Source organism: Borostomias antarcticus, assembly GCF_949987555.1.
Source record: "Borostomias antarcticus genome assembly, chromosome: 4".
NCBI classification, from domain to species: domain Eukaryota; kingdom Metazoa; phylum Chordata; class Actinopteri; order Stomiiformes; family Stomiidae; genus Borostomias; species Borostomias antarcticus.
Window position 1 is genome coordinate 33,847,230 of NC_140237.1, and position 24,718 is coordinate 33,871,947.

Genomic DNA, 24,718 nt, shown 5'->3' on the forward strand with positions numbered 1-24,718 from the left:
TCTCTCCTCTCTCTCTCTCCCCCCTCTCTCCCCCCCCTCTCTCTCCCTCTCTCCCCCACTCCCTCTCCCTCCCTCCTTCTCCCTCTCTCCCCCTACTCTTTCTCTCTCCTCTCTCTCTCTCCCCCCTCTCTCTCTCTCTCTCTCGCTCCCTCTCTCTCCAGGGTAAAGCCCACCTGTTCCCAGGACACACAATCAGACCCTTGTTTGATCTGATGAAGGAGGACAAAATTCATCTCCAACCATGCAATGCGTCCATGTTTGAGTGTGTGTGTGTACGTGTGTGTGCGCATGTGTGTGCGTGTGCAGACTGCATCTGACATGCCAGGCCCATGTGGGGACACACACGTGGCACGAATACCACAGCACCACACCAGCCACCCCGTGTGACCCTGCGGAGGTCACGCCTGACCCCCCCTTCGGCCAGACAGACGGATACTCACTGGCCAGCAGCACGATGATGGTGCGGCTGGTAAGGGCCCCCAGCGCGCTGGCGCTCACGCAGCTGTAGCCCCCCTCCACGGCCTGGGGGGCCCGGCCGTCCCCGGCGGCGGGGGGCAGCAGCAGCAGGAGCCGTTGGCCAGGGGCCGCAGGGAGTCCCCCTCCGGGAGGGGCCGGCCATTCTGCAGCCAGGTGACGTTGAAGGGCGTGTCGCTGGCCCCAGGTGGCAGTCCAGCAGCAGGGGCTGACCCACCTCCAGCACCACGTGGACAGGCCCCGCCCCACAGCTTAGCTCCACCGACACAGGCTTCTCTGGAGGAGGGAGGGAGGGAGGGAGGGGGGGAGAGAGGAGGGGTGGAGAGAGTGAGAAAGCTAGAGAGTCCAAATCCTGACTGACGGGACTGTGCTGAGATTAGGGCGCATGAGGAATCGGACGCGCGTGGGAGTCGGCGAGCGCAGGGAGAAGGAACGGGTCACGTCAGGAAAGTGTGTGACACACAGCAGCATCATCATACACAGAACACCTGACTTACGCCCCGCAGAACACAAACTGGCCTTCGTTGCTCTGCGGTACGGCTTAAACAAGTCAAAGAAAAAACAGGTGGACTTCACTTCTATCTAGGTATGAGAGAGTGATGAGTGACCCCCAAGCACAAAAGTCTCTTTAGCTGGGAGGTGTAAAGGCCAATTTATACTTCTTCGTACGACACTTTTGAAAGTGTTGACAGACGGAAATGACGTCACTGGCGACACTTTTTTGTGTACCTACCAATCTTTCTAGTCCCTTTTGTCGCACAGCTGTGATTGCAGTAGCGTTTCTAGCCCTTCTCATGCCAGACAAGTCCTTTGCTGCTCCATTCACTTTGCAGTCAAAATAAATCGGTGTCGGCCTATTTAGGAGAGGCGCTCATATTTACAAGTGTCAGATAAACATGGAACTTCACTTACCTAAGCAAAGGGGTCTATTTAAACAAATGCTGGGTTTTGAAGCCTCGGCGCTACCATTAAATCACTTATTTAGATGCATTCTGTCTGAGTGAAATTATTTTTCTGAGGTAGTCTTCACAGAAGAAGACTAGCCTACCTCAGAAAAATAATCTCTTGTTCTGTTGAGTGGACGAACCAACAACCTTCTTCTTTTTCTCCTCTCTCAACAAAATCATTCACTTGTTCCCTCAGTCTCAGTTATTATATTATATTGCACTGTACTTTAGATTGTGATTCTTGCACTTTTCCTTCAGCACTAGATTATGCTCTTAGTCACTTGTTTTAGAAAGAAGATGCACTTGTGAGTTCTGGCAAGTAGTAGTAGGCTACATTGGCTCTTCCTACGTTAAATGCAATTATTGTTAGTCGCTTTGGATAAAAGCGTCTGCTAAATGACTGTAATGTAATGTAATGTCTCTATTCCCTATGTAGTGTTCCCCATATAGTGAACTACATAGGGAACGATTTAACGGTTTTCGGACACTACATGGAACGTCATTCCGTCGGATATTCATGGACGCAAACAAGCAGACGCGCCCACCCACTGAGCAAAGACACGTCTAAAACACGTCTTTTAGATGTCTTTTTTGTATTTTTCGGACGTCCAAAGACATCCAATTAGGAGCCAGAATGAATGTTTTTTACGTCGTTCAGATATTGAACCCGTTTTGCACGTCCACAGACGTCTTAGAGGGGTCCAAGCCAGACGTGTGAATATTGAGGGGTCCAGCAGACGAACACACGGGGTTCTGGACCCACGGACGTTATTAAGACATGATCTGAACGTCTACCTGACGTTGTGTGTTTGCTGGGCAGTATCATGTAAACAACCCGAGCACTGATGGCAACAGGTTGAAATGTACTCAGGTAGTATTCAGTTTCCATGTTCAGCTTTGAATGTTAAATCCCAAATAAATTGTTGAAATTCTAATGATGTGCAAGTGTGGTTTTGTGAACTATGCTCACAACAGCAGCTTCTATAACATTAACGGTAGCTGTCGGTGGCTAAAGCAGGTAGCTAACATTACAACGATGATTCCTGTGGCTATTTTGATGCTGTTGGTTCAACTTCTGTTTCTCAGGCATAGACAGAGGCAAACTCAAACTCAAACTTCAGCCACCGATAGCTACCGTCTTCTTCACCTTTGCCCCTTCGGTAAAACACGACAGCGTTGCATTGTGGTATACGGGAGAAATTGTATCGATGGTTACGTATTGTAACCCTAGTTCTATGAGTGGAGCGGAGCCCCACAGGGCTAGCTCCTATTGGCTAGCGAAACCCAGCTAGCTACATTGACTGAAGAAAAAAACATACACGCACCTGTGTCCAACCAGGTCCGGTGCACCACTGTATAAGCGGGCTACGCCCGCACATCTGCTCCTAACCGAAATTTTCAGCGAGCAGACTGCGGGGTCAGCAAGTCTGTTCCCTGTGGGGCTCCGCTCCACTCATAGAACTAGGGTTACAATACGTAACCATCGTTCTATTTCGTGGAGCTCCGCCCCACAGGGCTAGCTCCTATTGGCATAAGCGGAGCTACACGACCGCACCATACACTCTTGCTGGCCCCAGTAAGGGAAACCAGTCAGGACACAAGCCAGGGCTCCAAGGCGAGACCATACTAACAGTTGATCCGACCCAAGCACTGGCCCCACCCCGCCACACTCAGTCTATCACAGCCGAGGGCAAGGAGAGGCACGTGGGGCGAGAGCTGGACCAAAGCGGTTACTCCGTAACAAGCCCGTCCCAGCCTCACACATAAACAGGAGCGGAACGTCACTAGACGGGCCCGCTCCTACCTTAGCCGAACCGGTGAGACCTGAGTGAGTCACGTCTGCTTTCCTAGCAGGAAAAGACCCCGCGGCTCAAACCGGTTCTCCAGTAGCGGCGAGACCTGCCGTGGTCAATTCTGACTCTTTCACAGAAGACCCGGCGACTCGAGCCGAACACCTACATGAAAAAATCCTGTCTAACGCTGGCTCGCACCGGCGGCTGTGTTTAGCACAGATGACGCCACAGAGACAGAGGACATGGATAAAAGGTAATAACGGACAAAAGGAGACGGGGATGACCAAGTCGCCGCCGCACAGATGTCCTCCACTGACACACCATTGAACAGGGCAACTGACGTGGCCACACCCCTTGTGGAGTGTGCCCGAACAGCACCAGGCAGAGGACGACCCGCAGTCACGTAAGACTGGGCGATGCCCTCACAGATCCAATGGGAGAGACGCTGTTTCGACAACGGAGAACCCACCTTCCCTGGGCCGTGGCAAACCAACAACTGGGGGGTGGTGCGGACCGCAGCCGTGCGCTGGACGTAACACGTCAACGCACGCACAGGACACAACAAACGCAGGCGGGCCTCTTCCTCGCTCGCATGAGGTGGAGGATAGAAGGCTCCCAGCTCCAAATCCCGTGCCCTATAGGCGCCCCGGACCACCTTCGGAACGAAAAATGGATCCGTGCGCAACACAGCTTTGCTCCCATCACCCGTGATGAGAAAAACTGTCAACGCCCTCAGATCACTGACCCGCTTGCCCGACGTAAGAGCAAGGAGCAGCGCGGTCTTAATCGATAGCCACTTGAGAGATATCCGCTCCATTGGTTCGAACGGCGCTTTACATAGCGCATCCAGAACCAAGAGCAAATCCCAAGGCGGCGCCGCAGCCTTACGCACAGGGCGAAGACGGCGCGTGCCGGCCAGGAAGCGTTTAACCAGGGGATGCCCGAAAACCGTAGTTTTGGCGAACCCCTCATGGCATGCGGAAATAGCACACGCATACACCTTGATAGTGGATGCTGCCAAACCGCCACCATGATCCATCAGGTGCTGAAGGAATTCCAAAATCGCCTCGACCGAGCATGACTCGGGAGCGAAGTCCCTTTCCTCACACCAACGCGCAAAAGCAGCCCATTTGCCAGAGTAAACCAAGGCAGTGGAAGCCGCGCGCGCGCTCTGAATTGTACAGATCACGGCCGGAGAGAGTCCCCTATCAGACAATCTCCGCCGTTCAAGAGCCAGGCCACCAGCGGCCGTCCCAAGACTGGAGGTGCGCAAATTGAGCCCTCCGCCTGGGACAGAGCGTTCGGCCAATGAGGGATGTGCCACGGTTCTACAGTAGTCATGGCCATCACTTCTGCATACCATCTCGCCCAGTGGCGGTCCGGCGCTATCAGTATCACTGATGCACCCTCTGACCGCACCCTGGCCAACAATAGTAAAATCAGCCCCATCGGCGGGAAAGCATACAGCAGCGCCCCCGGCCAGGGGGCATGCGCGAACGCATCCACGCCCAGCGGAGGCTGGTCCTGCTGTCTCAGAGAGAACCAGAGGGGACACTTCGCGTTCTCTCTCGAAGCAAAGAGATCCACCCCTGCACTGCCGAACCGGGTCCAGAGCTGAGCCACTATCTGAGGATGTAGGCTCCACTCGCCCGGGTGAGGCCCGCCCCGAGACATCAGGTCCGCCCCGACGTTCAGACGGCCGGCAATGTGCCGCGCTGTCAGTGACCGGAGATTGACATGAGCCCATCGCCACAGCGTTACCGCCAGACGGTGAAGCGCTGGCGAGCGGACTCCCCCTTGTCGGTTGATGTAAGCTACTGTGGTCTGGTTGTCTGACCGCACCAGCACATCGCGCCCCTGTACCAGGTGTACAAAGTGGCGCAATGCCAGTAGCACCGTCTCCAACTCCAGGAGGTTGATGTGGCGCCGTTCTCCGACGGCCCACAAACCACCTACGGCCTGGGACAGACATGTACCACCCCAGCCGCTTAGAGACGCGTCTGTGAAGACAGCGACGTGAGCCGACACCCTGCCTATTGGAACACCGTGCGCTATTACGCGCCGGTCCCTCCAATAGTCGAGGTCTGCTGACAACGACCCCGGCATCCGCACAAGGCGCCGTCTGTGCCTCACAGGGTCCAGACGAAGCCGCGCGAACCATCTCTGCACGCACCTCATGTGAAGAAGGCCCAGTGACACTACCACATGGGCGGCTGCCATGAGACCCAGAAGGCGCATGATCGTCAGAACCGCGATCTTTCGAGAAGGACGGCAAACACTGAGACTCTTCTCCAGTGTTTCCCTCCTTGAATCGGATAGCCGTGCTCTCATGGCGCTCGTGTCCAGATTGATACCTAGGTAAACAATCTGACGGGCCGGCCACAGAGCACTCTTCTCCCAGTTGATTGCAAACCCCAGGTCGGTGAGATGCCGCACCACCGTGGCGGTATGCATCAGAGCCAACAAAGGCGACGGAGCCAGTACCAGCAGGTCATCCAGGTACGCCAGGATCCTGATGCCCTGCCGGCGCAGTGGCCTCAACGCCGCCTCCACACAATTGGAGAAGGTTCTGGGGGCGAGCGCATATCCAAACGGGAGTCTGGTATATTCGTACGCCACACCCAGGTAGGCGAAACGCAAAAACTTCCGATGCCGATGAGCTATCGGTATGTGGAAGTAAGCGTCCTTGAGGTCTATGCTGGTGCAAAAATCGCCGGGAAGGAATGCCTCCAGCATTTGTCGCACCGTAAGCATATGGAACTTCAGATTCGCCGACGTTTTGTTGAAAAGGCGGAGGTCCAAAATTGGCCTCACGCCCCCCGTCTTCTTTGGCACGAGGAAGTAGCGGGAATAAAATCCCTCGTCCCTCTGGCCTGACGGGACCACAGTTACCGCTCCCTTCGCCATCAGTTCTGCAATCTCTGCTGACAGAGCGGCAGCCTGAGCGGGACGCGGTATCACTGTCTCCACTACGCCCATGAAGGGCGGTGGGGGGCAACAAAACTGAATGAGATACCCTTCCCGTAGAACACGCTGCAACCAGCTGTCCAGGAGACATCTCTCCTGCCAGACTGTGAAGCGGTTGGAAAAAGGTTGTGCCGGAGATCGCGGGAACAGATCGAGGAACCTGCCATAGTTCAATTTGGCCCTGACCGCCACCGGACAGCTGAGAAACTCTGCTGTCCTGGCCCAAGGCGGGCCACCCTCGAAAGGGAGATGAAAAATCCCCATTGGGAGTTCCATGTCCCTGAACAGCGCGAGAATGAATGGCATTCCTGTCAAGAAGCACTTCATTCACAAAAAGAGGAAGTGAGCCGACACCGTCCGCATTGCTAACAAGCCGCCGTTGCTCATCCCATTGAGAGAAAACGGCGGAGTGTTGCAATGCGGGAAGCCCCGCCTTCTCATTTGCATGATCTGTCAAGGTGCCGTCTTTCGCAGACCGACTAGACGGGACATGAGAGGCGGGCAGTGATTTCGCGCCAACATCACACAAAGCGGCCAGGCGAAAACCATGCGACTGGTGCACGTTGTGAGATGAAGTGTGGATATCAGACACCATAGGCCTGCTCCTTTTAGCTAAAGGCCGAGCGTTGGTATCACACACACTGACGGAGCGACGCCTCGGCTGCTCATGAAAATAGCCAGCCGAGGCAGTAAACACGGAAGTATTCTCACTGACCGGTGAGCGTGAAAACTCTCTACCTGTCGAACACACAGGGAGAGGCTCGAACGCTCGGCCCGAATGAACGAACGCCGTCTGGGGGTCTAGCGCATCTTTTTCGCCGCTAAACCCCGCCAGCGGTCGGTCCCGAGAAAACTCCGAACAGGGCAGTACAGCCATAGCACTTGGCCTGGGCGCACACATCCCCTCTGTTAAAAACCCAAACGGTCTGTTTAGAACAGGGGCGGCGAGACCTGCCGTGGTCAAATCTGAGTTTCTCACAGAGGACCCGGCGGCTCTAGCCGAATATATTACATTCGCTGAACCGGCGAGAGCTGCGCACGTCACGTCTGCTCTCTTTGCAGGAAAAGACTCCGCGGCTCGAGTCGGTTTTTCAGCTGCGGCGAGACCTGCCATGGTCAATTCCGACTTTTTCACGGAAGACCCGGTGGCTCTAGCCGAATACATCACATCAGCTGAGCCGGCGAGCCCCGCGTGAGTCACGTCTGCTTTAGCAGGAAAAGACTCCGCGGCTCGAGCCGGTCTTCCAGCTGCGGCAAGACCTGCCGTGGTCAATTCTGACTCTTTCACAGAAGACCCAGCGGCTCTAGCCGAGAACATTACAGCAGTTGAAAAGGGAGGAGATGCGGACTGCACATTACAACCAGCTTGATAACGTTGCATCGTGTTTGCTTTATTGAACAGGGAAACTTGCTCACCGCCGCTCTTAACAGAGCGTGGTGTGGGCACAACACAGTCACGCATCTCCACGCACCGTCAAAAGGTGCGCCTCTTCCTACCCCAAGCCGGAGGCGGAGCGGTGGGCGCGCTTGAAGACGCCGGACCGGTCCCGGCACCCTGGGCGGGGTAGGCAGGGGGAGGTCGCGGGGGAGGAGCCGCGTGCGCAGTCCAGGAGCCCGGGCGAGCCGGTCCATGGGCCGTAGCGGGGCCGGACCCCGTGGCAGGTTGTTTAGCCTTGTGTGTCCGCCGGCGCTTGCTCCCAGTCGCGGCAGCATCAGCCGGAGCACGCGGACGTGCCGGCACACTGCGCTCCCCCGGAGCAGCGTGGCGAGCGAGGAGGAGCCGGTCCTGCTCCTGGCTGCGACACTGCTCAAGGATGTTAGACACAGCCGCCCCAAACAACCCCTCCCTACTGACCGGTGAGTTGAGGAGGACACTCTTGTTTTCCTCGCGCAGACGAGTCAGGGAGAGCCATAGGTGGCGCTGCTGCACCACCGACGTACGCCTCCAGGTCAGGCATAGCCGGCAGGAGACGAGGAGCAGGCTGAGAGGGACGCCCGTAGCAGACGGAGCTCCACAGTGGGAGCCCCGTAGTCGCAGCAACCTCCGGGACGGAGATACCGAGGTGATGCGCGGCTCTCTCCAGCAGCCGGGGCAGGTCGCGATCGAAGGAACCCCGCCCCGGGAAGGAGGCGCCACTAGCCGTAGTGGCTTCCGACGCAGAGAGAACCTCGTCTGCCTCGGAGAGCTCTTCCTCATCATCCGTAGGCGCGAGGGAGGTAATCGGGGCCGCCGGTTGTTGCGGGGGCGCGCCGATGTCCTCGCCGACCAGCTGGACCAGACCTTCAGTCTCCAGCGGCGGCGGACCGAAGAAATGCGCCCGGAGCATCCTCTCCATGGGGTCCAGGAGGGCGCAGATCTCGCAGGCGGGGGACGGAGCCAGACCCGCTCTGGCGTGCTGCGGCCCCAGACAGCGGAAGCAGAGGTGGTGTCCCACGTCGCTGTAGCGGGAGCCGCAGACACAGAAACGATCCGGCGGATCAATCGGCGCCGGCAGGGGGTCATCTGAGGACGTCGCCAGCTCCGCTTGGGTCCGCTGAGTAGACATCTTCTTATCTTCTCCAGTAGCAATGCGAGCTGAAAATTTCGAAGGAGCAGATGTGCGGGCGTAGCCCGCTTATACAGTGGTGCACCGGACCTGGTTGGACACAGGTGCGTGTATGTTTTTTTCTTCAGTCAATGTAGCTAGCTGGGTTTCGCTAGCCAATAGGAGCTAGCCCTGTGGGGCGGAGCTCCACGAAATAGAACTTCTGTTCACTAGAAATCAACGTGAATTATGGGTATTTTGTAATTTTTGGAGGAACAATCCTGTTTCGGAGGTCTACACCCAATTCCTTCGACTTCGTGGCTTCGTGGCTCAATTGCAATCACCACACCCACACACACACACACACACACACACACACACACACACACAGGTTTACTTCTGGTTCTCCCTCCAGCCAGGCCCTGGATTAATTAAGTTAATGGGAGAGGGAATTATTTCCTTGAATAAATGGAGGGCTTGCTGACCCCCCTGCACTCCAGCCTGAAAGCCTGTACTACCTGGCACAGACCTGACACACACACACACACACACACACACACACACATACACCACCTACTGAAACACCTGCGTAGCCCTGCATACAGGTGTGTGTGTGTGTGTGTGTGTGTGGCAGGTCTATGCCAGGTTATAGTACGTACACACACACACATGCACACCTGCGAAACATGGCACTTCCCACCCCCCAGAAAGATCACAGGGATGTTTTGCCATGTTCCTCCTGAGGTGTCGCAGGAATGGAGAACGCATCATCCCAACTGCCCTACTTTTCCTCAGCTAATAAAAAAGATGGGTCGGGTGCTCCTGCCAAGACACACTCACCCCAGCTCACCTCCTCTGCTCCTCTCTCCCATTGAAACGAATTAGGTATCATTAAGCCATTAAACCGTTAGCGGACATTTGCCAGCTCTCTGCCGGTGTTCTAGAGTGTTCTATTAATTGTATGCGGAAGCAGTTACGGAACCCAGAGTGTGATGGAGGACGTCCTAGAAGAAAAATAGATCAAGTCCGCGGAAGTGAGACACACTGAAGCGGGAGGCTGTTCTTATACAACATGCACGCTTGTGTACTGATGTGTCTTGCGCACGCATGCACAGACGGCGCTCATATCTCTCCTCACACGGACCGCACGTATTCACACACCACCACAACCACCTTCATCATCATCATCATCATCATCATCAGTTGGCCCAGTCCAGTGATACGGGGCCGTGGGGGGAGGGTTGGGTTCTAAAGAATGTCCATTTGGGCTTGTACTGTAGTGTAGGAGCTCTGGGGGGGGAGGGCGGGGTCCCACTCTGGAGGATCCCTGCTGTGCATTCCTCCCGGGCTGTGGTGATTGGACGACATGGCGTGGCGGCGCGCCAGGCACGCTCGCAGTCCGAGAGAGGGAGAAGTTGTGGTTCTCGCGGGAGAGATGGAGGCATCGGGGAAGAAAGAGGAGGAAGGCACTCAAGGATGGAGTGGGGAGCAAGGCAGCATGGGCAGTTCTGGCGCCGACACCCCCGGCGCCGTCGCGGCGTTCTCTGAGCTGCCGTCACGGACGGAGGGCCTCGGGACACTCCTTCAGCTTCAGGGGGGAGTAGGGATGAGACGGTACCCAGATAGCAAGTGGATCTGGGCCATATACAGGCCAGATCTGGCCCTTGTGGCTTAGTTCCGGCCCATATATGGCCCAGAATTATTACACATCCGCTTGCTATCTGGGTATGGATTTTTGCATTACGGTACGGTACAGTACAGTATCTAGTTACACGGTACGGTTTACGGTATTTCAGGGTATACGGCATTTCACCTCCCCAACACACATAAAAAAAAGTATTTTACTTTGAAGGAACTACAGTGCAACACATGATGGAAAATACACACTATTGTAATTAAGCTCAGTTTATTAATAGCAATCTTATATTAAATTACAAAATTAACTGTTGCAAGCAACTTGAAATGTGAAGTTTCAGCAGCGCATTATTGTGTAATACCGTAAACGTAATACCGTAAACACAGGGAATGTCACAGTTCTAATACCATGGACGTTTTAAACCGCAGTTCGCGGTTTTACGCTCCCTAGGAGGGAGGCAGCGAACGAGGCTGTTCTGCCCATGGGTCACTTGGCCTTGCCGACAGGCCGCTCCGCATGGCGGAGGGAGTGAGCAGGCTAAGGTTTCCAGGCCTGCTGTCTAGTCATGCAATACCTCGACCGTCTACAAAGTCATAGGCCTGGAAGGGCATGATTCCCCCCTCCACTACACACACCGCGGTCAAAGAGGGGACAGAGAGAGTGGGGTGGGGGGCAAAGCTGCCGTTTATGAAAGAGAGAAAGGTAATGAGAGAGAGAGAGAGAGAGAGAGAGAGAGCATGTGAATAGAACATGGGGTCAGGAGGAGGGTAGTGTGGTTAGTTTATAGACAGTGTGGTTAGTTTATAGACAGTGTGGTTAGTTTAGAGACAGTGTGGTTTAGAGACAGTGTGGTTAGTTTATAGACAGTGTGGTTAGTTTAGAGACAGTGTGGTTAGTTTAGAGACAGTGTGGTTAGTTTATAGACAGTGTGGTTAGTTTAGAGACAGTGTGGTTAGTTTATAGACAGTGTGGTTAGTTTATAGACAGTGTGGTTTAGAGACAGTGTGGTTAGTTTATAGACAGTGTGGTTAGTTTATAGACAATGTGGTTAGTTTATAGACAGTGTGGTTAGTTTAGAGACAGTGTGGTTAGTTTATAGACAGTGTGGTTAGTTTAGAGACAGTGTGGTTAGTTTATAGACAGTGTGGTTAGTTTAGAGAGTGTGGTTAGTTTAGAGACAGTGTGGTTTAGAGACAGTGTGGTTAGTTTATAGACAGTGTGGTTAGTTTATAGACAGTGTGGTAGGTTTATAGACAGTGTGGTTAGTTTAGAGACAGTGTGGTTAGTTTATAGACAGTGTGGTTAGTTTAGAGACAGTGGGGTTAGTTTAGAGACAGTGTGGTTTAGAGACAGTGTGGTTTAGAGACAGTGTGGTTAGTGTATAGACAGTGTGGTAAGTTTAGAGACAGTGTGGTTAGTTTAGAGACAGTGTGGTTAGTTTAGAGACAGTGTGGTTTAGAGACAGTGTGGTTAGTTTAGAGACAGTGTGGTTTAGAGACAGTGTGGTTAGTTTAGAGACAGTGTGGTTAGTTTATAGACAGTGTGGTTTATAGACAGTGTGGTTAGTTTAGAGACAGTGTGGTTAGTTTGGAGACAGTGTGGTTTAGAGACAGTGTGGTTAGTTTATAGACAGTGTGGTTAGTTTAGAGACAGTGTGGTTAGTTTATAGACAGTGTGGTTTATAGACAGTGTGGTTAGTTTAGAGACAGTGTGGTTAGTTTGGAGACAGTGTGGTTAGTTTAGAGACGGTGTGGTTAGTTTGGAGACAGTGTGGTTAGTTTAGAGACAGTGTGGTTTAGAGACAGTGTGGTTAGTTTAGAGACAGTGTGGTTAGTTTGGAGACAGTGTGGTTAGTTTAGAGACAGTGTGGTTAGTTTAGAGACAGTGTGGTAAGTTTATAGACAGTGTGGTTTAGAGACAGTGTGGTTAGTTTAGAGACAGTGTGGTTAGTTTATAGACAGTGTGGTTTAGAGACAGTGTGGTTAGTTTAGAGACAGTGTGGTAAGTTTATAGACAGTGTGGTTTAGAGACAGTGTGGTTAGTTTATAGACAGTGTGGTTTAGAGACAGTGTGGTTAGTTTAGAGACAGTGTGGTTAGTTTAGAGACACTGTGGTTAGTTTAGAGACAGTGTGGTAAGTTTATAGACAGTGTGGTTTAGAGACAGTGTGGTTAGTTTATAGACAGTGTGGTTTAGAGACAGTGTGGTTAGTTTAGAGACAGTGTGGTTAGTTTATAGACAGTGTGGTTTAGAGACAGTGTGGTTAGTTTATAGACAGTGTGGTTTAGAGACAGTGTGGTTAGTTTAGAGACAGTGTGGTTAGTTTATAGACAGTGTGGTTAGTTTATAGACAGTGTGTTTAGTTTATAGACAGTGTGGTTAGTTTGGAGACAGTGTGGTTTAGAGACAGTGTGGTTAGTTTAGAGACAGTGTGGTTTAGAGACAGTGTGGTTAGTTTAGAGACAGTGTGGCTAGTTTAGAGGAGGCTATATGATTAGTTTAGAGACAGTGTGGTGAGTTAAGAGACAGTGTATTTGGTGAGAGAGGCTGTCTCTCTTCAACAGGCCGATCCCACTCTCTAGCCTGTGGTCCACTGCGGGATGATAACTCAACGCACCAAGATCTGCCTGACGGGCCATTTGTTGGGTGTGAACGTCTGATCTATGGCAGACAGGGTCTGTGTGTACCATATGTGTGTGTGTGTGTGTGTGTGTGTACTGTATGTGTGTGTGTGTGTGTATGTGTGTGCGTGCGTGTGTATGTGTGTGTACTGTATGTGTGTGTGTGTATGTGTGTATGTGTGTGTGTGTGTGTGTGTGTACTGTATGTGTGCGTGTATGTGCATGCGTGCGTGTGTGTGTGTGTTCAGAGCCGGGTAGGACATACATCACGCATTGCACCACTGATATGGACAGGGTGGTAAAGGACATATGGCCTGAATGATAGCAACAGGGAACATCCAGTCTCAACGATGCCACGGAACAACACGAGCGCCGGCTGTGGTACGGTATGCCTTAACCGGGGTTGAAAAATGAGTCTTTGGACGGCCCTTTGGTTGTCAATGACCGATGACTACACTTCCCACGAGGCACGCGGGGTTTACGATTAAATTATGCGAACACTGCAGCTATTGGGGTGAACGCTAAGTCCGAAGCTACAAACCAGTGAGGTAGAGACTTCGCTGCTGCACCACGCGTTTGGGACTGGGACACGCATCTACGATCATTTTGACACGCAGCCAACTTGTGTACAGTTCCTCACGACTGTCTAAAACATTTTACGCTATTAGGCCTTTGGCTGTGGCGCGGAGTGCTCGTGAGAGGGGCTGTCCTGTTATTTGATCCTTCCTGAAGAAAAGAGAATTGTTGTTGCCACTCTCGAATGGAGGGTGATGCAATGAAGCACAGAAACGCACACATACACAGGCATGCACAACAGGCAGCCACGCAGGCAGACCCCAGCGGAAACACACACACACGCACACACACACAGAATCAGACAAACACACACACATGCACACACACACAGAATCAGACAAACACACACACACACACAAAGATTCAGACAACAAGCACACACACACACAACACCCTTGTCCCTTTACTTGTGGTTTGGCGGTGGCCAAACAGAACTTATAACTTGGAAGTGAATGCATGTTTGTGTATCGGTGGGCTCAGCGATTCGAGAGGAGGTTTTCAGGAGCGATATCCACATGCTGTAATTCCACCCAGGCCCAGAGTGACTCAGTACAGGAGAGGAGACAAGCACACAAGCCTAGCAGCTGCACCGTCAAGTGCTAACCATTCCAGCTGTTCTCTCTCTCTCTCTCTCTCTCTCTCTCTCCCTCTCTCCCTCTCTCTCTGTTTGTCTCTCTCCGTCTGTCTCTCTCTCTCTGTCTCTCCGTGTGCCTCTCGGCCTGCGTTTCAGTCCGTCTGTCTGTCTGTTTCGCTGTCTCTCTCTCTCTATCTGTGTTTCTCCCCGTGCGTCTCTCCGTGTTTCGCTCTCTTCCCCTAACCGGAGTACTTGCTGTACTCATTCATGCGCACCCTGGCCTCCTCCAATCCCGGGCCAGCGTTCCTACAGGCTTTACAAAGCAGCATGGGGTCGGGGGCCTCTGCAAGGCCAAATCAAGCGCCGGGGCCACATCAATGGATCAACAAGGCTAGCAACAAAACTAACACGGGAGGGGGAAGTCCCAGCTCTCAAAGTCCACGGCTGGAGAGGGCCAGAGAGGGACAGGACAGACAATAACACAATAACAGGAGTAAGATGGACCCTCCCGTATGATTACATAGGCCTAACAGGAGGGTCAACGCCGCTGTATTAAAGGGGTAGTTCAGAATTTTTGGACATAGAGCCTCATATACGACTTACCCATGTATGACCTACCCATAATGTTTTTGATTGATGGATAACATAGCATTCACAGAAAACTCACTTAAACACTCCACAGTGCACCCAAATGAAATGAAATATGAGGACAGTCTGTCAGAGGCTTGTTTGATTTTTTATACAATCATTTTTTAAGTCCAGCTATCGTTGAACCCATTCGTTTGTTCGGACCTATATGTCTCTCTCTGTAAATAGGGAGGCGGAGTGATACGTAAGTAGCCGGCACTATTGTCTTCACAACAACAAGGAACAGAAGAGAACTATTCTCTTACTTTCATAACAACAACAAGTTGCAATGGCCACATTCAAAAGGGATGTGTTTGACTTTGATGAGTTTAGTTTCTCTGGTGATCCTTTCTTGTTTGGAGTGTTTATAAGTGAGTTGTCTTTGAATGCTAGCCATTTCGGTTCGATAGCGCTAGCATTAGCATGCTGCTAACACCCGAAAGAGAGACAGCATAGAATCAGCTGAAAATGCTCTCCATCAATCAACAACAATATGGGTAAGTTGTAAATGAGGCTCTTTGTCCAAAATTCTGAACAACCCCTTTAAACGAATCAACATGACACTGTGGAGAGACACTGTGGAGAGACACTGTTTAGAGACACTGTGGAGAGACACTGTGAAGCGGCTTGACTCAGAATGTTTTGATGAGTCATTTGATAAAGGCCTGATAACGTCAACCACAGGGGGAAGAGAGACCTATTTTGCAGCTTTACAGGTACATTTGGAGTGGGAACTCTCCTGTCCATGTACAGAACCCCTTTGGACGCCCGGAGGACGGACACAGAGCCTGTCCCCAGATAAACTCCCCATAGCTGATAGGAATACGTGAAGCAGTTCTTCTGGGTGTCCATGTCCAGATCACGTTTCATTTTTCCGCTGAGGTGTCCAAAGAGAGAGGATGGGGGTGGGAATTGGCTCTGTCTGCCTTTGCCCACTAACTCAGAGGTTCTCTCTTCTCGTGTAGTACCCCCCCCCCCCACAAGCCCCATGCAACTCCTCCTTGGTCATGTGACTACGCAGAGAGTAGTGCGGAATGGAAGGAATGCGATCGCATGACTGTTTACCCAGAGAGCGCAGTGAGGGAGAGACACTGCTTCTCACTCTCTCTCTCTCTCTCTCTCTCTCTCTCTCGCATGCACACGCATGCACACTAAAATTGGCAATCTTTTTTGGAATAAAGGCATTTACTGTCAACGCTCTGTGCCATCACAAGTATTAATACGTTTACCTGAAAGTACCCCCCCCGTCACACGGCGAGTAGAGCAGGACCTGCTTGTTCTGGGTGACACTGCGCTCCCCGGGTCACCTGACCGAGCGTGTGACAAACGTCCCTTGCAGCTTATTGATCCGGCTCTATTGATCCCGCGGCTGTTTACTGCCGGCCGGCGTTTCAAGGAGGGTGGCACCGAGAGAGCCGCCCTCAGGAGACGCTTCGGACAGACGCGCCCTCTTCCTGCGCAGGGGCGGACACTCACTGCGCCGTCAGCCTGACGGACCCAACGGGTTTTATCTCGAAGGTACGTTTGTGATAGCGTACGAAAGGAAGCGTTGGGTTCTGGATCTCGGCCCTTAACTGAAATCACTTCAATTTCCTGTTAAAGATCTGCACCCCTATTACCAAACAAGTACATAAGCTGGAAAACATATGAAGGGCTCACTGCATTGCAATTATTGTAAGTAGCTTTGCATAAAAGCGTCTGCTTAAAATAACTGTAATAATAATGATCTGATCCTCGACTGTCTTTATTGGCCACGCAGTGAGACATACAACACACACACACACACACACACACACACACACATCTTCTGTGGTCGCTGGTGGAAATTGTTCCCTGCATTTCTCCAATCCAAGCCGTCCTCCTCCAGGGGCAGCGGGCAGCCTGGTCAGTGGCTCCCGGGTACCAAGTCCAAGTGCTCAGTCCAGGTCCTGGTCAGGGACCGGACTAAAGAGCGTCTGTTCTTCTGCATGTTCTTCATATCGGGTTCTTTGTGAGGAGACCCATGTGAACACAGGGAGAACATGCAAGCTCAGCACAGAAAGGCTTCTTGTGAGAGATTTTGGGGTTCAGTGTCTTGCTCAAGGACACTTCGGCACACGCCGGGAGCTGGGATCGAACCGGGGACCTTGCGATCCCCAGCCGGCCGCTCTACCTCCCGAGCTACGAGCCCACTGTAACAGTAATGTAATGTAATGGTTGGAATATGGTCTCAATCCAAAATTCTCCATCAAAATCAATCCAAGGCACACTGTAGGGTTTGTGCAAAAATTAAAATGCCTTTATTTTACATGGCAATATACATTTAAAATGACCAATGCGACCGATATAGGTCTTCATCAGGGTGAGAAGTACCGTAGCTATCACCTATATTGTGTTACACTAATGAGATGGGAGAACGGTTTTCCGTCAGTGTGCAAGCCTATTGGTCAAAACAAGGAAGTGATCCAGCATCCATAGAAGGGAAGGAGGTGAGGGAAGGTGTGCAGAAGGAGAAAAGGAGGAGATGAGAGTCCTAAATAGAATGTGGCCCCCCAAGTCAAGTGGACCTGATCCTTTCCTTATGTGCACATGATCAATTCCTCAATCTATAACCTGGTCCACATTTGTTCTGTTCACGAGTACAAGCACCTATTAACTACTAAATTAGCCTACCATAACCATCAATAGTTCCACATATCGAACTACAATCTTTTTATTCCTGATATATTTTCACAAAAGTATAAATCTCTCATCATTGAGGATGGGGTAGGCCTGTTTACTTGGTTGCTTTCAGTTGCGCACTCCAAAAGGTGTCGGTTGGGTGTTTTTAGGCGGTCGGCCACCTCCGCTAATGTCCTCCTCAGAAACGTCTAACATTGTGACTTTGTGTTTTGCCGTTGCCATGTCCTGCTCGCACATAACGTAACGCCATTCTAATCATCAGTCTTAGTGCGGACGGCTTTTTCATGTTGTGCAACTTGGCTGTTTTGTCTTCTTTTTGTTTGTCCTACATAAAAGAAACCGCATGGGAACGCCAGTCTATAAATAAATACTTTTGTTTTCACAAATACAAACAACCTGACAATATATATAATCGTTTACATACAAAATGCTATACAAATAAAGGTTATTATGACTATTGCTATTATTATTATTATTATAACGTATTAACAATAATATTATTATTAAACCTTTTCATGAAGTTATATTGCCTTCACAGACTCTGGTCTCACAGAAGGTCTGAAGGGCGCCGAGTTCAGTCTGGCTCATTGATTGAGGTCATTGATCGTGTCCTTAGAAGTAGTACTGTATGGGGACAGGTTGTAAAGGCCAGACAGATCTCTGCAATGGAGCAGCGGGCTTATTGTCCACAGGAGGATCTGAGCACAGACAATCTCACTGAAAATCGAAGGGCCATGGCCTCCCAATTTACAGTACCATGCTCTTTCTATACCAGCTATACTTATGTCTTTATATAAAATACACAGCCAGCAGTCCCAAAAGTCTACATGGATCAATGAAGTCAAAGCTGAGAGGCAGCCAACTAGTGCAACAACGGAGGCCAAAGCCTAGAGATTGACTCCAGAAAGGAGGTAAAAATGAATGACTTCCTGTCTCATTCTGGGCCCAGTCTTCCCCTCCTGGCCAGACGGTCCTCGACACCGGTCCTCTGACACTCTGGTTGAGTGGACACACACCGCCAGCCATACAAATCCACCTCTTTACCGGACAAAAGATACCCATCTTCAATAATATGCATCCTAATTTAGCCTAATTCTCCAGGGGGGCGGGGGATCAGGATGCACTCATACACACACACACCCACACCCACACACACACACACACCCACTACCACACCCACACCCAAACACACACACACACGGACACCCAATCCCATGCTACACGAAGCAGTTACACCCCTACGCTGGTGCCGTAGTCAAACAACACTTATTTGGTGTCAAGTCTTGCACTGTTTGGATATTGTGTACAAAATAAGGAGTGCGATTACAAGAGGATTGTGTGTGACCAAAGCTTGCGCTAAGGGTAATGACTGTAACCACATGCAGAGCCGTTTTAAAATTAACATAACCACACTATTTACGGAGCTGCTCATTATGGACAAAGAAATGGCAATTAGGTTTATGAATAACCCATTAAGCAGGATATGTTCACAACCATGCTCCCGGCCAGACTCTGGAGACACAATGCCTGAGCCAGCTGAGCCTAGGGAGGAGGGAGAGAGGGAGGAGAGAGGAGGGGAGAGAGAGAGAGAGAGAGAGGGAGGAGGGGAGAGAGGAGAGAGAGAGAGAGGATAAGGAGTGGGATAGAGACAGACAGAGGATAGAGAGAGAGACAATAGAGAGGGGGGGGTAGGGAGTGGGGTATAGAGTGAGGGAGGATAGAGAGAGAGAGAGAGAGAGAGAGAGGATAGATAGTGAGAGAGAGGATAGAGAGAGAGAGAGGATAGAGAGAGAGAGAGAGAGAGAGAGAGGGGATAGAGAGAGAGAGGATAGAGAGAGAGAGGATAGAGAGAGAGAGAGAGAGAGAGGATAGAGAGAGAGGATAGAGAGAGAGAGGATAGAGAGAGAGGATAGAGAGAGAGAGAGGATAGAGAGAGAGAGGATAGAGAGAGAGAGGATAGAGAGAGAGAGAGGATAGAGAGAGAGATGATAGAGAGAGAGAGGATAGAGAGAGAGAGATGATAGAGAGAGAGATGATAGAGAGAGAGAGGATAGAGAGAGAGAGGATAGAGAGAGAGAGGATAGAGAGAGAGAGAGGATAGAGAGAGAAGATAGGGAGTGGGGTAGAGAGAGAGAGAAAGAGAGAGGATAGGGAGAGGGGTAGAGAGAGAGGAGATGGATAGAGGGAGATGATAGGGAGAGGAGTAGAGAGAGAGAGAGGAGAGGGGTAGAGGGGGGGATAGAGAGAGGGATAGAGAGAGAGAGGAGAGGGGTAGAGGGAGAGGATAGAGAGAGGGATAGAGAGAGAGAGAGAGGGGTAGAGGGGGGGATAGAGAGGGATAGAGAGAGAGAGAGAGAGAGAGAGGAGAGGGGTAGAGGGGGAGGATAGAGAGAGGGAGAGAGAGAGGGGTAGAGGGGGAGGATAGAGAGAGAGAGAGAGAGAGAGAGAGAGAGAGAGGAGAGGGGTAGAGGGAGAGGATAGAGAGAGGGATAGAGAGAGAGAGAGAGAGGAGAGGGGTAGAGGGGGAGGATAGAGAGAGGGATAGAGAGAGAGAGAGAGGAGAGGGGTAGAGGGGGAGGATAGAGAGAGAGAGAGAGAGAGAGAGAGAGGAGAGGGGTAGAGGGAGAGGATAGGGAGGGAGGGAGAGAGAGAGAGAGAGAGAGAGAGGAGAGGGGTAGAGGGGGAGGATAGAGAGAGGGATAGAGAGAGAGAGAGAGGAGAGAGAGAGAGAGACAGAGAGAGAGAGAGAGGAGAGGGGTAAAGGGAGAGGATAGGGAGGGAGGGAGAAACCCAGGCTGGGGATGGACGCAGGGTCAGGTGGGGATGGACGCAGGGTCAGGTGGGGATGGACGCAGGGTCAGGTGGGGATGGACGCAGGGTCAGGTGGGGATGGACGCAGGGTCAGGTGGGGATGGACGCAGGGTCAGGTGGGGATGGACGCAGGGTCAGGTGGGGATGGATGCAGGGTCAGGTGGGGATGGACGCAGGGTCAGGTGGGGATGGACGCAGGGTCAGGTGGGGATGGACGCAGGGTCAGGTGGGGATAGCGGACGGAGGGTCAGGTGGGGATAGCGGACGCAGGGTCAGGTGGGGATGGACGCAGGGTCAGGTGGGGATGGACGCAGGGTCAGGTGGGGATGGACGCAGGGTCAGGTGGGGATGGACGCAGGGTCAGGTGGGGATGGACGCGGGGTCAGGTGGGGACGGACGCGGGGTCAGGTGGGGACGGACGCAGGGTCAGGTGGGGATGGACGCAGGGTCAGGTGGGGATGGACGCAGGGTCAGGTGGGGAGGGACGCAGGGTCCGGTGGGGATGGACGCAGGGTCAGGTGGGGATGGACGCAGGGTCAGGTGGGGACGGACGCAGGGTCAGGTGGGGATGGACGCAGGGTCAGGTGGGGATAGCGGACGGAGACAGGAGGGTTCCGGGGGCTCAGATCCAGCAGGATGGAGCACAGACCAGCGGAGCATCAGACAGAGGGGATGAGAGAGTGAGCCAGGGACACAGCTGGACCAGGGGCCGGGGGGGGCGGCCATCGGCCGGGTATTAACCAGAGACGGCGAGGGCAGGAGCGCAGTGAAGCGGGGCAGGGAGACGAGGGGGGGGGGGGGGGGGGAGGGGAGTGTTGTGACCAGGAGGGAGATCGCTGATTGCGTCCATTAACTTGAACAACGATGGGTGTTCTGTCCGCTCGGACGTATGACTCAAGCGTGTGTGAGTGTGAGTGTGTGACTGCTGCAGGAGTCACAGGAGGAGGTATAGAGGAGGAGGTATAGAGGAGGAGGTATAGAGGAGGAGGTATAGAGGAGGAAGTAGAGGAGGAGGTATAGAGGAGGAGGTATAGAGGAGGAGGTATAGAGAAGGAGGTATAGAGGAGGAAGTATAGAGGAGGAAGTAGAGGAGGAGGTATAGAGGAGGAGGTATAGAGGAGGAAGTATAGAGGAGGAGGTATAGAGGAGGAGGTATAGAGGAGGAGGTATAGAGGAGGAGGTATAGAGGAGGAAGTAGAGGAGGAGGTATAGAGAAGGAAGTATAGAGGAGGAGGTATAGAGGAGGAGGTATAGAGGAGGAGGTATAGAGGAGGAGGTATAGAGGAGGAGGTATAGAGAAGGAAGTATAGAGGAGGAGGTATAGAGGAGGAGGTATAGAGGAGGAGGTATAGAGGAGGAAGTATAGAGGAGGAGGTATAGAGGAGGAGGTATAGAGAAGGAAGTATAGAGGAGGAGGTATAGAGGAGGAGGTATAGAGGAGGAGGTATAGAGGAGGAAGTATAGAGGAGGAGGTATAGAGGAGGAGGTATAGAGGAGGAGGTATAGAGAAGGAAGTATAGAGGAGGAGGTATAGAGGAGGAGGTATAGAGGAGGAGGTATAGAGGAGGAGGTATAGACCATGTGACATCCTCACTGTGTAATGTGTAGCACTGTCCTCTCTTCATCCCTCTCATCCTCATATGGTAACACAAAAAGGCTAGTGACACCGTGGTGAATTTGACAGTGACGCTCGGAGCAGTCGGAAGTGTAGCACGCCGGCGATGACACAGTTTTTCATTCCCTCCTCTGTCCGAGAGAGTGTGCATGTGCGAACGCTTGCTCGCACACAAGACCCATTTGTTTGTGATGAGTTCACCGGAGTTGACATATTTTTCATTTGATCTTTCGGATGGAAAAAACAAGGTCTTTGTTTGCGGCTCTCTGATGTAGAGACGCCCCTTGTCCTCAAACTCTCCCTGTCGGCTCTCCGGTCAGTTCATCCCTGTCCCACTGTCCCTCCCCCCCTGTCCCCCACTGTCCCACCCCCCACCCTTTCCCCCACTGCCGCCCCCCTGTCGCCCGCCGTCCCCCACTGCCCCCCCCCCCCGTCCCCCGCTGCGCCCCCCCAACCTCCATCCACCAGTTCCAGTTCCCACAATAACCCCCCAGCAACAACACCCACAACATTCCTCTACCCCTCTGCAAACCTAACACACACACACACACACACACACACACACACACTAGCATTTCACTGTGGGCACACAGCCCAGGGCGGTGTGTGTGTGTGTGTGTGTGTGGGGGGGGGGGGGGGGGGCGGGGCGGAGGTTCCTCATATAACTGCCTGGTGATGAGCACATGCCTGCTCCACACACACACATGCACACACAAGAGCGCGCACAGACACGCACACACGCACACACACACACATAGCCCCCCAGGTCAATGTGAATACTGTCCCATGAGTCATGACGGACATTGTGATTATACCGATTGGAATAGTATCAACATTGCAACTGCAGCATGTGGGGGTGAGACTCTTGATTGGTGGATTGACCGATTGATTATAATCTGATTGGCTTGAGCAATGCACATGTCATCATAACATTACTGTACGTAACAGTCCTGGTGCAAGCCTCAGGTTGGTCTGAAATTTGATGCCGGGCTAGTCAGGCTGATGAAGGTTTAAACACCTGTGGGAATTTTCTGGTGTCCCCACTGTGGCATGAGGACAAAATATGGCAATTAGGCCGATCTTTGAATCAAACAGGTGTTTTCAATTTCCCTAGGATATGACTGTGCTGGGGACAAGTGAAGGACCAGTAGGCTAGAACACCCTATTCAAAGCTTAGGCACAACTGTAATCTGTAACATATTTGTAGCTGGCAAGCATAGGCTACTTATTCACTTTTAGTAAGAGCGAGACAAATATGTTTACAATTTGCTCCATGGAAGACGAAAGTACCCTTTCAGGGTATACAATTTGATCCATGGAAGACAAATCTACTCTTTCGGGGTCGACTAGGATAAACTCATTCATGCAAATCCATTTTGATGAGCAAATCTTGGTCAGTTAGGCTATATCACTTTCTTTTTCTCCCGATTTGCGTACCGCAGAACCCCCAAATGCTGCGAAACACGATGGCATAGTAGCCTAGATATTTGGCGTTGGAGCTTCTGCACCGCTCTCTTTGTCATGTAAATGCTGCGGCTAGTCTCTGCTGCCCCACCACCATCTACCCTCCCTCCCTCCAACATCTACCCTCCCTCCCTCGTCCCCAGGCGGCTGAGTGGTCCCCCCAGCTCTCCAGTCTCCCAGCGTCCCCTCGGAATCAGAGGCCACCGCAATGTAATCAGAATTGTGTGATCTGCTTCAACCGCGGGCAGCGGTGAAACCGCACACCCCGTTCCCATCCACGTAAGACCAGCCACATGGTCGACACAACTACAGAAACAGCACCATACAACGAGGCGAGCTATGGGCTCAATTAACCACACACTGGCCTATTTGTGAACGAAAGGAACAGACGAATGGCAGGCACAACCATAGCATGTGGTAAAGCAGGCAATAAGCGTCCTGACACCAGACAAGGGGCAATAGCCTACAGTTGTAAAAATAAATAAATAAAAAAGATGGATGTTGATATCAATTATGCCACTACCAGGTGTTAATCGTTAAGATAATCATGTTTGGTAACATTAAAATCCACCCGCGCCACGGCCCATTCCTTTTAAACGCACCCCACATTGCGCCCAGCTTTATCCTGTGTTGAACTCCACCAGCAGCACCAGTGGCTTCAGAGAACTCGGGCAGCCAAGAAGAGATCAGGGAAATGTGCCTATAATGGTAACATTGTTGCATATGTGCAACTTTGTAGTGGCCAGTTCCACAAAAGGCATATTGCGCGCTGGCAAACATTCACAAAAGTACGAGCCTTGCAGTGCGGTCATTCCCAAGCTTTATCGGGTACAGGCTGATTCATTGTGAACAGTTTGAGAATACTGCAATGAGCAAGGTACAAATATGCCCACTATACAACCTCTTATCATAGCGTAGATAACATATACTAGCCTCCCTGCGTGTTCTGCCCGATAACCACCTAAGTAACGCATGCACATACACCCAACTTGAAAAGCATGTGTTGTTCAGCATTCAGGCATTTACCTTGCACGGATGGACCCCAGAACCCCAGCGAAAGTAGACAGAAAAACCAGATACTCTCCACCGCCATGTAAAGCCTTTGATTTCCAGCAGAGGGGTAAGCAGCGTGAGGGTCTATACAGTCAGCTATACCGTTATAGCGACATGAATATATTGAAATCTGCTAGTCGCTTCTAGTCTGTGTAGTTATCTATTTGTTCGTGTTAAATCCCTTAGGCGCAGCCCCTTGCCTTTTCTAAGAACAGGGTCGCATTTTAGTCGGGGGAGAGCCGTCGTGTCTCTCGGCGCTTCATCGCCATGTTGTGAGCGAATGTTAAGTGTGTGTTGGCTGCTGCTCCACACACACACACACACACACACACACACACACGCACGCACGCACGCACATACACACACACACACACA

The 24,718-nt window shown here is 51.9% G+C and overlaps 1 protein-coding gene across 1 annotated transcript in view; it reads right to left on the bottom strand.

Moving 5' to 3' along the window:
• The window catches only part of igdcc4 (immunoglobulin superfamily, DCC subclass, member 4), a 55,928-nt gene extending 31,457 nt beyond the window's left edge, over window positions 1-24,471 (bottom strand). Inside the window, 4 exon segments of the mRNA XM_084436815.1 lie at window positions 323-564; window positions 567-649; window positions 652-750; window positions 24,317-24,471. Coding sequence (XP_084292941.1) covers window positions 323-564; window positions 567-649; window positions 652-750; window positions 24,317-24,383 — 491 coding nt within the window. The 5' untranslated portion in view covers window positions 24,384-24,471.
• Between the last annotated feature and the right edge of the window lie 247 nt (window positions 24,472-24,718).